This window comes from Lagenorhynchus albirostris, chromosome 8 (genome assembly GCF_949774975.1).
Source record: "Lagenorhynchus albirostris chromosome 8, mLagAlb1.1, whole genome shotgun sequence".
Classification (NCBI taxonomy): Eukaryota; Metazoa; Chordata; class Mammalia; order Artiodactyla; family Delphinidae; genus Lagenorhynchus; species Lagenorhynchus albirostris.
Window position 1 is genome coordinate 46,042,266 of NC_083102.1, and position 14,409 is coordinate 46,056,674.

At 42.3% G+C, this 14,409-nt stretch overlaps 1 protein-coding gene across 5 annotated transcripts in view; it reads right to left on the reverse strand.

Annotated features, from left to right (window-relative positions):
* PLEKHA8 (pleckstrin homology domain containing A8) overlaps nucleotides 1-14,409 on the reverse strand; it is a 115,392-nt gene that overhangs the window by 74,490 nt on the left and 26,493 nt on the right. For 4 of the 5 annotated variants that reach the window (XM_060156925.1, XM_060156924.1, XM_060156922.1 and 1 more), the window contains exon 1: nucleotides 282-402. In XM_060156925.1, the coding sequence (XP_060012908.1) occupies nucleotides 282-371 (90 nt within the window). In that variant the 5' untranslated portion in view covers nucleotides 372-402. Of the gene's footprint in view, nucleotides 1-281; nucleotides 407-2,130; nucleotides 2,287-3,313; nucleotides 3,431-14,409 lie in introns of those variants that run through there. The other variant, XM_060156926.1, reaches the window with a different exon arrangement.

Consider the following 14,409-nt stretch of genomic DNA (forward strand, 5'->3'; position numbering starts at 1 on the left):
TAGAAAGTTATGCAAACTGCGGAGACACATATTTTAGTACATCAGTACTAAAGTTAAAAGTTCCAAAATTATCAATTAATTAATCCTGAATTCATCCCAGGAAGGAAAACTATATGCTTCCATATGCTGAAATGCACACACTTCTTCTCTTTGTTGAAGTCTGTCACTTTTTTTCTCTGAAAAACAGTAAATTCCAAGGTAGGGATTATGTGAGAATAAGCAGCACCTGTAAGCAACACCTGGGGCTACTTGTCACGTGGCTAAGAAGAATGGTATTTTACCTCAGAATTGGACACACCAGTTGCGGTCACTTCTTTTGTTTTATCTACTTGCTGAACAAGAAGATCACAGTAGAGTCTTAGTTCCGACATTTTAGTTTTCAAGTTTTCAGTGTTTTCAGCAAACTCTAAATAACAAAATGATGAAAACGTAATTTAATTCCCAGAATAAATAACTGATATACTAGTTAGCATACTATACAGATAAGTGAAATATAATCTATGCCTAAAGTCAGATGTTTATAGTATGGGTTAAAGATATGACATATTTGAAGTTATGGGAGCAAGAAAAAGAGAAAAAGGAGATTTCTAGTCTTCTGAAGTAATCTACATTATTTCTTGAGCCAACATATTTAATGATCACCAGTACAGGAAGAAGGAGACAGTATACCTCTGATCCACTTGTGTCAGAACTGGGAACAGTCAAGGGTTCAGGGTTTTGGTCTCAGTTCTGCCACAGTTTTCCTATCTGTAAAATGGGGTCACAGCTATCTATCCAGTGCTCAAAACTGGGAAACAGTGTTCTGTAACATGCAATTACCACTAATAAGACAGCTTGTGAATTCAGAGGACTGGTCCAGCATGCTGCCTGGCAAGGCGAACGGCACCCTCTGCACACCTGCTGCTCCTTCATTAGCACGGCACTCCAGCCATCCTGGCGCTGAGGGCTCGGCTACAATTGTAACTGCCTCTGCTTGCTTCTCCGCGAAAAAGCTGCACATTACCACCTGATCTGAGTCAGAGCTGACAGTGTCTAGAATTTGCTCTCGACTTAGCATTGAAAAACAACCAACAAATAGGTCATTTTACTGTGTCTACTTGAAGAGTTAAGCACATCTGCCATATGTGTCATGAGAAAGGTCCCCTGAAACACTTGTTCCCAGAGGCCCCTCTCTCCCACCGATCTTTTCAGGTGTACATTCGAGGCTGGGGGGCTGGGAAGGCAGAGCTCAGGCAGTAAGCCCTGGCACTCGTGACCCAGGCAAAATAGAAAGTTATGCCGTGGTTCTCAGGAGACCTAATGATGTTGAGTCAACGAGCATTAAGCAGCAGCAACCTGACAATTAAGTATCCATCTACCCCAGGAACAGGGCGGGGAAAGCGGGCTGTTACTGCAGGAAATACCAGATCCAAGGCTTCTCTGGCTCAGCTACTCTTTACCAAAAGTCAACTTTGTGCCAGACGAGGTACCTCATGGTAATCCTTCTAAGATAGGTAATTACCTCTTTTCAAAATATAAGGAAACTGAAGATTAGAGAGGTTAAGTGACCTATGTCAAGGTCACAAAGCCATGATTTGAACCCAGTTGTATCTGGCTCCAAAACCTGCATTCTTTCTACTATGACATGCTAAGAAAGAAGAGTCAGGTATAGACTGTTTAAGGTCCACTGAGATATACAGCACTTGCATGATATAAAAAGCTGGCTATGGGGGCTTCCCTGGGGGCGCAGTGGTTGAGAATCTGCCTGCCAAAGCAGGGGACACTGGTTCGAGCCCTGGTCTGGGAAGATCCCACATGCCGTGGAGCAACTAGGCCCGTGAGCCATGGCCGCTGAGCCTGCGCGTCCGGAGCCTGTGCTCCGCAACAAGAGAGGCAGCGACAGTGAGAGGCCGGCGCACCGCGATGAAGAGTGGCCCCCATTTGCCGCAACTAGAGAAAGCCCTCACACAGAAACGAAGACCCAACACAGCCAAAAATAAATAAATAAAATGCTGAATACATAACTACTTTAAAAAAAAAAAAAAGCTGGCTATGGCTAGGTGGTCAGAAGCAAGATAACAAATATGGGAACCCAGAGATGCCACTAGGTGATTCCCAGGGTTCCCAGTCCAGAGGACAATCAATACTTGCCTTTTTCTTTCTGGGTCCTACTGTCTGTCAGGCAAGCCTTGGCTGACCCCAAGGCTACCAGCCACCGTTGTCTCTCAGCCACACTTCTGGCCTTCAGGTAGAAATATTGTTCCCCAGGGATTATCAGGTCCATGCGTGTGTTATCTACAGAATGAACTGGGAGCAAGACATAGGGAGGTCAGAAACCCAGAAAAGCCCTATCTGGGTAGCCTCCACTCCACCCAAATTCTTGAGCTTAACTGGCGCGCCAGTCACTGAGAGCTTCTTCCAAGAGAGGATGTCAGCCCTTACTACTTCTCCTGGTTTATTTATCTCTTCCTAGAGGTCTCTGCTAATGGAGAGGGAAAACTCTGCAATTGGCTCCAAGGTCTCACCAGGACTTTGGCCTAAAAAAGAATCACCTAAATCTCCTTAGGATCATTTATAAGAGGAGAGAGGAAAAATCTCTCTTCTGGTGTGTGTGTGTGTGTGTGTAAAGTATGCTGCTCTGCGGCCAAAAAGGCTTGATGCAAACAAGTAAGGATGTGCTCTTTATCTCCTTGGGTTATTGAAAAGCAATCAAGAACACAATAGTGTTCCTTTCTACTTTCCTTCACTAGTCTTATCAAAAATGTGAGAATTCCCTTAGAACACTTTAGGAGAAGAAACAAGCAAGCCACACTCTCCTTCACCCCCCAAGCCCCATGCCCCAAATTCCCTTCTAGTCGGTTTCCGAGCCACATCCTCTCAGCATGTCTCAAGATTCTCAAAACCAAGAAGAAAAGGCTATTTGTAGGTCTGTCAGGTGTTTGCTTGTTTAATTTTGAGCATGGTGGTGGTGGTGAGAAGGTGTGTATGCGTCGTGATTTAAACACAGAAGTGTTTGATGTTGTAATAAAAAGACAAATAAGCTTAGCAAACTGCCACAAGCCCGAGGTGAGCAGGTGACCAAGGAATGAGCACTACATGTGTGGTTACTAAGCACATTGCTCTCATTTATTCTGACTACCTCTAAACCAAGCTCCTTGTAAAAATTCGCTGCAGTTTTAGGTCTTACTTGTAAGACTTTTTCTGGGGGACGTAACATTATATATCTTTATACTATGGGAGCAGCAAAGAAAGGCACACAGAAGCCAGTGGTTTTTTTTATTTTGGGGGAGAAACAGAAAGAAAAATAAAACCTGCAAATGTCTTGGCTTCTCACCTTGAATTTCACACACCGCCATCTGAATGCTCCCTTTGCAACCTTTCCAAGCATCTTCAGGAGAATCATAATAAGATAATATTCCCCCACAGAGAAGGAACCACCGAGGCTGCCAACCTGAAAACAGAAGCAAGAGCATGGTCTCAATGACTGCTTCCCAGGACATAGGAATAGGACCTAACAAAGGATGCTGGATTCTAGCTCCAAGGAACTTACATTCTGGGGGAAAATTCTAAGGGAAAGAAATAAGTTAGAAAAGATCTGTATGTTTGATCTCATTTTTGCATAGAAGTCTGGAAGGATCAGCAATAAATATGGTGATGATTCTCTAGGTAATGGGATTACTTATGATTTTTATTCCTTTTTCCCCCTAATACAGTACTAGTAATCTTTGATTTTTACTTTTTCTAAGATAAAAGATTATTATTTTCCAAAGATTATTGTTAACATACTTGCTCTCCTCCCCTCTCGTTAAGGAAAATTATTTCAAACCTAGAAATGAGATAAAAGATTATGCTGCCCTTTCAACATCATACGTAGTGCTGTCTAATAAGCCTGCCTAGGGTCATATGTTCCCTAAGGAAAGATAACTTTAAACTTACTATTTGGTATTGATCCACTGAAATGGAATAATCTTAAAACATTCAAGGGCTTAACTACTTTTACTTCACAGTATTTCAGGGGACGAACCATATTCAGTGGAAACACACGTCTTATCTAGTCCTCTTACACAACCTATGTTCTAGTCAAACCAAACTTACTTGCTGTGTGCCTGCCTCAGGGCTTTTGCTCAAACTGGATCTTCCTAAAATGTCATCCCTGACTACCTCTGCATAAGCCTTGTCAGTCTCCTCATCAGATGTATTTTTTCCTTCTCTGAAATGCCATAGGCTTTTAAGGATACATTTTCTCACTAGACTCTTCTACAGCTGAGACAGCTGGAGCGAAGGCTGGTAGGCGCTTTGCGCAGAGCCCCAAGGGCTGGCTCAGGTACATACCTGATGGGCCCTTGGGAACTGATCCACACCAGCTAAATACGTAAGTCACCAACTGATGTCACAGTAGTATTTTTAGGGAACCACTAACTGAAACCGCCCACCCTGGCCAGGCAGAATAATAACTGCTTGCATGAGTTATCTCACAACAGGAGGTCTCAATAAGAAACACAGAACTGACCAGCTACCACCAGCTGGCAGAAATCGGGAGGGGCCAAAAGGAGGGAGGAGATGCCAGCCATAATATGTCCTGCCGATGTCCCAGAAACCCTGACGCTGGAAACCACCTTGACTGAGAGATGCGTGTGTCACCAGGAATTGGACCAAATATGGGCACAAGCAAGATGACTGGCCAGAGACAACCCGGCAAGCTAACCCCATTACCATAAAACCTGAGATGTGAGCTACGTGGCAGAGCAGTTCTCCTGGGTTTCCTTTGCCCGCTGCTCTCCCCCCAGGGGGCCCCTTCCCAATAAAGTCTTTTGCTTTGTCAGCATGTGTGTCTCCTCAGACAATTCATTCCCGGGTGTTAGACAAGAGCCCACTCTTGGGCCCTGGAAGGGGTTCCCCTTCTGGTAACAGCATCAATTTATTATGTTATAACAGAAGATTAGTACGCTGCCTGGAGCACCCATAGCCTAAGATCATAGTTCGGGGAAACTTACATTTTTAATCAGGAGGCTGAATGGTCAGCACTAAATCTAAGCTCAGGCACAGGAGTTAGGTGGCAAGCGAGATGTTTCACTCATCATTTATTTTATCAGGGTCTGCTTTCTAGGAACCAGAACACTCAGGCCTGCTCAGGTACCACATCTCTCACTTCCTTAAACAAAACTGGATAAAGACCAATTCTCAATATCCACCCTCATACCAGTCACTGAAATACCCTTCCCTATAAGCCTTCTCAATCAAAGATGAGTAATGTATTCTACAACTATGGCTTATGTTCCTCTTATTCCATCTTATACTGGGGACTTCCTTCCCAACGATGAACCTAGACCCTTTACTGGACATCAGGAGCCCCACGGCCTTATCTCAACACCCCCACAAGTTGATTACTGGCTAGAAAACCTCTTGGGGTGAACTTGAACATTTTATTTCAGAAGGTGATGCTTCCTGACCTTGGCTTCAAATTTTACGGAAACACAAACCCGAGGGCTACTATTCTTGGCACAAACATTACAATCCAGGAAATCAAACTGATCATCAGATTGTCTTGTTGAGTAGATAATCAACACTCCTGGAGTCAGATATTATTAGTGATATTTTAGCCCTTTGCAAGAGAGTCATTATTTATACCTTATGCCATCTCCTCTCACTGAAACAGAAGAATCAATTCCTAAGAATCTGAGAAACGGAAAGGGCCTTTGAAATCACCTAGTCCAACCAGCTCATTTTACAGAGAAGGAAACCAATCCCAGGTAGATTAAGTGACCTATCTAAAGTCACACAGGAAGTACACAACAGAGTTGGGAAGAAAACTATGTCTTTCTAACACTGTCCCTCCTGGCATAACAACCCCCAAACCTTGACTCCCCATTGCTAGAAAGCTATCCTGGTATAGAACAGTAGCATCTTCTCCCTTACAGCTCAACTCCCATGATGATGTTTGGTGTGAACACTCTCCAAATCCACTATGACTCTCAAGTAGAGGGAGTTCAGCATACCCTCAATCATCATATTTTATAATTTAGGACCCCATCTGTATTAGTCTTGGTTCTCCAAAGAAACAGAACCAATAATATGTATGTATATCTATATATAACTTATTATAAGGAATTTTCTCATGCAATTATAGAGGCTGCAAAATTCCAAGATCTGCAGTCAGCAAGCTAGAGAATCAGGAGAGCCAATTTGTAATTCCAGTCCAAAAGTCATCAGGCTTGAGACCCAAGAAGAGCCAGTGTTTCAGTGAGACTGAGAAAACCGGAAAAGACCAGTATCCCAGCTCAACAGTCAAGCAGGAGGAGCTACCCCTTACTCAGCCTTTTTGTTCTACTTAGGTCTCCAACTGACTGGATGAGATCCACTCACACTAGGGAAAGCGATTTACTTTACTCAGTCTATCAGTTCAAATGTTAATCTCATCCAGAAACACCCTCAGACACACCCAGAATGATGTTAGGTCAAATGTCTGGGCACCCCATGGCCCAGGCAAGTTGACACAAAAAATTACCCATCACATACCATTAATTTGAAGATAAACTAAAATATTTGCATGTGATGTGACCGACAAGGCTTAATTTCCAAAATACACAAATAGCTCATACAACTCAATAACAAAAAACAAACAACCCAATCAAAAAATGGGCAGAAGACCTAAACAGTCATTTCTCCAAAGAAGACATACAGATGACCAATAGGCACATGAAAAGATGCTCAATATCACTAATTATCAGAGAAATGCAAATCAAAACTACCATGAGGTGTCACCTCACACCGGTCAGAATGGCCATCATTAAAAAGTCTACAAATAATAAATGCTGGAGAGGGTGTGGAGAAAAGGGAACCCTGCTACACTGATGGTGGAAATGTAAATTGGGGCAGCCACTATGGAAAACAGTATGGGGGTTTCTTAAAAAACTAAAAACAGAGTTACTGTATGATCCAGCAATCCCACTCCTGGGCATATATCTCGAAAAGACTCTAATTCAAAAAGCTACATGCACCCTTATGTTCACAGCAGCACTATTTACAATAGCCAAGACATGGAAGCAACCTAAATGTCCATCGACAGGTGAATGGATAAAGAAGATGTGGTGTGTGTACACACACACACACACACACACACACACACACACACACACACACACACACACACAGGAATACTCAGCCATAAAAAAGAATGAAAAAATTCCATTTACAGCTACACGGATGGACCTAGAGATTATCATACTAAGTGAAGTAAATCAGACAGAGAAAGACAAATATCATATGATATCACTTATGTGTGAAATCTAAAATAAGATACGAATGAACTTACAAAACAGTAATAGACTCAGACATAGAAAACAAACTTATGGTTATCAAAGGGTTATCAAAGGGGGAGGGATAAATTAGGAGTGTGGGATTAGCAGATGCAAACTACTGTATAGAAAATAGATAAACAACAAGGTCCTAATGTATAGCACAGGGAATTGTATTCAATATCTCTTCTAACAACCTATAATGGACAAGAATATGAAAAAGAAAATATATATATATAACTGAGTCACTTTGCTGTATACCAGAAACTAACACATTGTAAATCAATTATACTTCAATTAAAAAAAAACAAAAAATAACCTGCCCATTAAGCAATGACATGATACTCATTCTCAGATGCTTCATGACTTCAGAGCTGTTGGAATGTGAAAAAAAAAGCCTAAAAATTGAAAAAATGTGGTACAAACTAGGTTTATCTTACAGGAATCTGAAAAATGTTAAATAACCCAAACACACACACACACACACACACACACACACACACACACACACAGCACAGCTGCAATATATTTTAAAAGTAGCTTGTAAATGATAATAGTAACTGAAATAATACCTTCTCTGTAATAGGTTCTGTATTTACCTAGGAAAAGTTATAATGACACTAGAAGAGTTTCAATTATTTTATTCTGTAGTTTGTAACTATAAAAACTATGACCAAGAAAAACTTTTCCTTAAAGCATAAAGTTCCTAGAATTTCAGAAGGCATGTTAAGAGACCACAGACGTCTCATTCCCATTATCTGAGATTTAATGGCAGAGCAATGGAGAGTCCAGAGTAATGTAGAGACACACTGCTCTTTCACAATGTACACTCCTGGGAAGCTCAGATACAGCTCAGGAATGATGCATGAATTGCATGAGAAAAGAGGCATGCATGATGAAGAGGCCATTAATGCACTTCCTGTTTTAAATTAATCTGCTGTTACCTCGGTTTGGGTGATGGCTAATTTCATGTATGAACTTGACTGGCCTACCAGATGCTCAGATAGCTGGTAAACCATTATTTCCGGGTGTGTCTGTGAGGGGGTCTCTGGGAGATATTAGCATTTGGATCAGCAGACAGTAAAGATTGCCATCAACAATGCGGGTGGACATCATCCAATCTAATGAGGGCCTGAGTAGAACAGAAAGGCAGAGGAAGGGTGAATCTCCTCTCTGTGCCTGAGCTGCAACATCCATCTTCTCCTGCCCTGGACACTGATGCTCCTCATTCTTGGGCTTTTAGACTCAGACCAGGACTTGAACCATCCACCACCCTCGATTCTCAGGCCTGTAAACTCAGACTGAATTGTGTTATCAGCCTTCCTGGTTCTCCAGCTTGCTGAGAAAAGACTGTAGGACTTCACAGTCTCTGTAACTGCATGAGCCAATTCCTATCATAAATCTCCTCATATGTATATACATGGTTCTGTTTCTCTGGAGAACCCTAATACACTTGAAAATGATAAAATATTCAAGGTAACCAAAGAGCAGATGAAAACTGGGGGTCTATACCAGTCCCTGATCCATTCAATTACCATCAGACTATCTTCCTGTCCAACCCTACTCCCTTTTTTTTGCCATCCCTTACTAGACATGGAAAGTGGTGTCAGCCAAACTCCCTGCTTAGAAGATTAGACAAGAAACTTCCATGAGCAGGGAAAAGTTTTAGCTCATATAAGCTACTGCTGCCAGGGATGGGCTAGGGGGTTAAAGTATTTAAATGCCAATTTCACATATTTTGTATTATCTTGGATTATTTCACTATAGAAGGTACAGTGGACATTTATTTTTGGCAACCCAGCATCCACCTCCCACATTTCTGTTCCTGAAAACCTCCTTCTGCACACTCTATCCATGTAGTTTGGGTTGGGCTGACTAGCCCCAGGTGGGCCTATGATTCAGGCTTAAATGGAGCTTCACATCCCCTTTCCTCAATGATATGTTCCAAGACAGGCAAGGGACCCAACCAGAAATAATTCTGGGACTTTTGCTGGGACTGGGGAAAGGTGGAGAGAAATGGAGACTGTCTCTCTTTTTTCTTTGGTCTCAAAGATGTTTACCTGGAGCTGCTGGAAGTCATTTTGCCATCACATGGACCTAAACATGATCGACACATACAAAGAAAGCGGGTGGGAGGATCTGAGGGAGGCAGGGAAAGGAAGCAAATCTAGATGACATTTTTTGAACACTTCGATCAGACTGTGTAATACCTATAGATAAGATACCCTCTGGACTTTTTAGTTACATGGACTAATAGATGTCCATTTTTCACTTCAACCCTGAGTTGGATTTTTCTTTAATATTTCTAAGGTATCACATGATTATCTCACTAAATGTATAAAAAGCATTTGACAGAATCTAATACCCTTTCATAATAAAAACTCTTAACAAACTAGGTATAGAAGGGAACTTCTTCAACCTGATAAAGGCATCTACAAAAACCCCACAGCTAACATCACACCCAATGACAAAAGACTGGATGTTTTTCCCCTGAGATCAGGAGTAAGATAAAGATGCTTGCTTTCACCACTTCTATTTAACACTGTATTGGAGGTCCTAGCCAGGGCAATTAGACTACAAAAGGCATCCAGAGAGGAAGGGAAGAAGCAAATCTACCTCTTCACAGACATGCTCCTGTATATTAAAAAAAAAAAAAAAAAAAGGAATCCACTTAAAAAACTATTAGAATAAATGAGTTCAGCAAAGTTGCAAGATATAAGACCAATACATGCGGAAGACCTTCAAGATGGCAAAGGAGTAAGATGTGCAGATCACCTTCCTCCTCACAAATACATCAAAAATACATCTACATCTGGAACAGCTCCTACAGAACACCTACTGAACGCTGGCAGAAGACCTCAGACCTCCCAAAAGGCAAGAAACTCTGCATGTACCTGGGTAGGGCAAAAGGAAAAATAGACACAAAAGAAAAGACATGTGACCTGCATGTCTGCGAGGGAGCTGTGAAGGAGGAAAACTTTCCACACACTAGGAGTCCCCCTCACTGGTGGAGACAAGGGGTGGCGGGGTGGGGGAGGCTTTGGAGCCACGGAGGAGAGTGCAGTAACAGGGGTGCAGAGGGCAAAGCAGAGAGATTCCCGCACAGAGGATCGGTGCCGACCAGCACTCACCAGCCTGAGAGGCTTGTCTTCTCACCTGCCGGGGTGGCTGGGGGCTGGGAGCTGAGGCTCGGGCTTTGGAGGTCGGATACCAGGGAGAGGACTGGGGCTGGCTGCGTGAACACAGCCTGAAGGGGGCTAGTGCGCCACAGCTAGCCGGGAGGGAGTCCCGGAAAAAGTCTCAAACTGCCTAAGAGTAAAGAGACCACTGTTTCGGGGTGCGCGAGGAGAGGGGATTCAGAGCACCGCCTAAACGAGCTCAAGAGATGGGCGCTAGCCGCGTCTATCAGTGCGGACCCCAGAGACGGGCATGAGACACTAAGGCTGCTGCTGCCGCCACCAAGAAGCCTGTGTGGAAGCACAAGTCGCTATCCGCACCTCCGTTCCCGGGAGCCTGTGCAGCCCGCCACTGCCAGGGTCCTGTGACCCAGGTACAACTTCTCCGGGAGAACACATGGCATGTCTCAGGTTGGTGCAACGTCACGCTGGCCTCTGCCGCCACATGGTCGCCCTGCATTCCGTACCCTGCCCTCCACCCTGAGTGAGGCAGAGGCCCCTAATCAGCTGCTCCTTTAACCCCCTGCTGTCTGAGTGAAGAACAGACACACTTAGAAGACCTACACGCAGAGGCGTGTCCAAAACCAAAGCTGAACCCCAGGAGCTGTGCGAACAAAGAAGAGAAAGGGACATCTCTCCCAGCAGCCTCGGGAGCAGTGGATTAAATCTCCACAATCAACTTGATGTACCCTGCAACTGTGGAATACCTGAATAGACAATGAATCATCCCAAATTGAGGAGGTGGACTTTGGGAGCAGCTGTAGACTTTGGGTTTGCTTTCTGCATCTAATTTGTTTCTGGCTTTATGTTTATCTTACTTTAGTATTTAGAGACTATCATCATTAGTAGATTTGTTTATTGATTTGGTTTCTCTTTCTTTTTTATATATATATTTTTCTTTTTCTCTTTTTGTGAGTGTGTATGTGCATGCTTCTTTGTGTGATTCTGTCTGTATAGATGTGCTTTTACCATTAGTCCCAGGGTTCTGTCCGTCCGTTTGCTTTTAGTATAGTTTTTAGCACTTGTTATCACTGGTGGATTTGTTTATTGGTTTGGCTGCTCTCTTATTTTTTTTAATTACTTTTTAAAATTTTAATCATTAAAAAAATTTTTGACTTTAATAACTTTATTTATTTTTCTTTTTTTTCTCCCTTTTCTTCTGAGCCATGTGGCTGACAGAGTCTTGGTGCTACAGCAGGGTGTAGGCCTGAGCCTCTGAGGTGGGAGAGCCAAGTTCAGGACACTGGTCCCCCAGAGACCTCCCGGGCCCTCATAATATCAATCGGCGAAACCTCACCCACAGACCTCCGTCTCAACACTAAGACCCAGCTCCAGTCAATGACCAGCAATCTCCACTGCAGGACACCCCATGCCAAACAACTAGCAAGACAGGAACACAACCCCACCCATTGGCAGAGAGGCTGCCTAAAATCATACTAAGTTCACAGAAACCCCAAAACACACCACCAGATGTGGTCCTGCCCACGAGAAAGACAAGTACTAGCCTCATCCACCAGAACACAGGCACAAGTCCCACCCACCTGGAAGCCTACACAATGCACTGAACCAACCTTACCCACTGCAGGCAGACACCAAAAACAATGGGAACTACGAACCTGCAGCCTGCGAAAAGGAGACCCCAAACACAGTAAGTTAAGCAAAATGAGAAGACAGAGAAATACACAGCAGATGAAGGAGCAAGGTGAAAACCCACCAGACCAAATGAAGAGGAAATAGGCAGTCTACCTGAAAAAGAATTCAGAGTAATGATAGTAAAGATGATCCAAAATCTTGGAAATAGAATGGAGAAAATACAAGAAACATTTAACAAGGACCTAGAAGAATGAAAGAGCAAACAAACAATGATGAACAACACAATAACTGAAATTTAAAATGCTCTACAAGGAATCAATAGCAGAATAACTGAGGCAGAGAACGGATAAGTGACGTGGAAGATAAAATAGCGGAAATAACTACCGCAGAGCAGAATAAAAAAGAATTAAAAGAATTGAGGACAGGGGCTTCCCTGGTGGCATAGTGGTTGAGAGTCCGCCTGCCGATGCAAGGGACACGGGTTCGTGCCCCGGTCCAGGAAGATTCCACATGCTGCGGAGCGGCTAGGTGCATGAGCCATGGCTGCTGAGCCTGTGCGTCCGGAGCCTGTGTTCCGCAACGGGAGGGGCCACAATAGTGAGAGGCCCGTGTACCGCAAAAAAAAAAAAAAAAAAAAGAATTGAGGACAGTCTCAGAGACCTCTGGGACAACATTAAATGCACCAGCATTCGAATTATAGGGGTCCCAGAAGAAGAAGAGAAAAAGAAAGGTACTGAGAAAATATTTGAAGAGATTATAGTTGAAAATTTCCCTAATATGGGAAAGGAACTGGTTAATCAAGTCCAGGAAGCACAGAGAGTCCCATGCAGGATAAATCCAAGGAGAAACAAGCCAAGACACATATTAATCAAACTATCAAAAATTAAATACAAAGAAAAAATATTAAAAGCAGCAAGGGAAAAACAACAAATAACATACAAGGGAATCCCCATAAGGTTAACAGCTGATCTTTCAGCAGAAACTCTGCAAGCCAGAAGGGAGTGGCAGGACATATTTAAAGTGATGAAAGGGAAAGACCTACAACCAAGATTACTCTACCCAGCAAGGATCTCATTCAGATTTGATGGAGAAATTAATATCTTTACAGACAAGCAAAAGCTAACAGAATTCAGCATCACAGACCAGCTTTACAACAAACGCTAAAGGAACTTCTCCAGGCAGGAAACACAAGGAAAAGACCTACAATAACAAACCCAAAACAATTAAGAAAATGGTAATTGGAACATACATATCGATAGTTACCTGAAATGTAAATGGATTAAATGCTCCCACCAAAAGACATAGACTGGCTGAATGGATACAAAAACAAGACCTGTATATATGCTGTCTACAAGAGACCAACTTCAGACCCAGGGACACATACAGACTGAAAGTGAGGGGATGGAAAAAGATATTCCATGCAAATGGAAATCAAAAGAAAGCTGGAGTAGAAATTCTTATATCAGACAAAATAGACTTTAAAATAAATACTGTTACAAGAGACAAAGAAGGACATTACATAATGATCAAGGGATCAATCCAAGAAGAAGATATAAGAATTGTAAATATTTATGCACCCAACACAGAAGCACCTCAATATATAGGACAAATGCTAACAGCCATTAAAGAGGAAACCGACAGTAACACACTAATAGAAGGGGACTTTAACAGCCCACTTTCACCAATGGACAGATCATCCAAAATGAAAATAAATAAGGAAACAAGCTTTAAATGACACATTAAAGAAGATGGACTTAACTGATATTTATAGGACATCCCATCCAAAAACAACAGAATACATTTTCTTCTCAAGTGCTCATGGAACATTTACCAGGACAGATCATATCTTGGATCACAAATCAAGCTTTGGTAAACTTACGAAAACCGAAATCACATCAAGTATCTTTTCCGACCACAATGCTATGAGACTAGACATCAATTACAGGAAAAAAACTGTAAAAAATACAAACACATGGAGGCTAAACAATACATTACTTAATAACCAAGAAATCACTGAAGAAATCAAAGAGGAAATAAAAAAATACCTAAAAACAAATGATAATGAGAACATGATGGCCCAAAACCTATGGGCTGCAGCAAAAGCAGTTCTAAGAGGGAAGTTTATAGCAGTACAATCCTACCTCAAAAAACAAGAAACATCTTAAATAAACAACCTAACCTTACACCTAAACCAATTAGAGAAAGAAAAAAAAAGAAACCCAAAGTTAGCAGAAGGAAAGCAATCATAAATATCAGATCAGAAATAAATGAAAAAGAAATGAAGGAAATGATAGCAAAGATCAATAAAATTAAAAGCTGGTTCTTTGAGAAGATAAAAAAAATGGATAAACCATTAGCCAGATTCA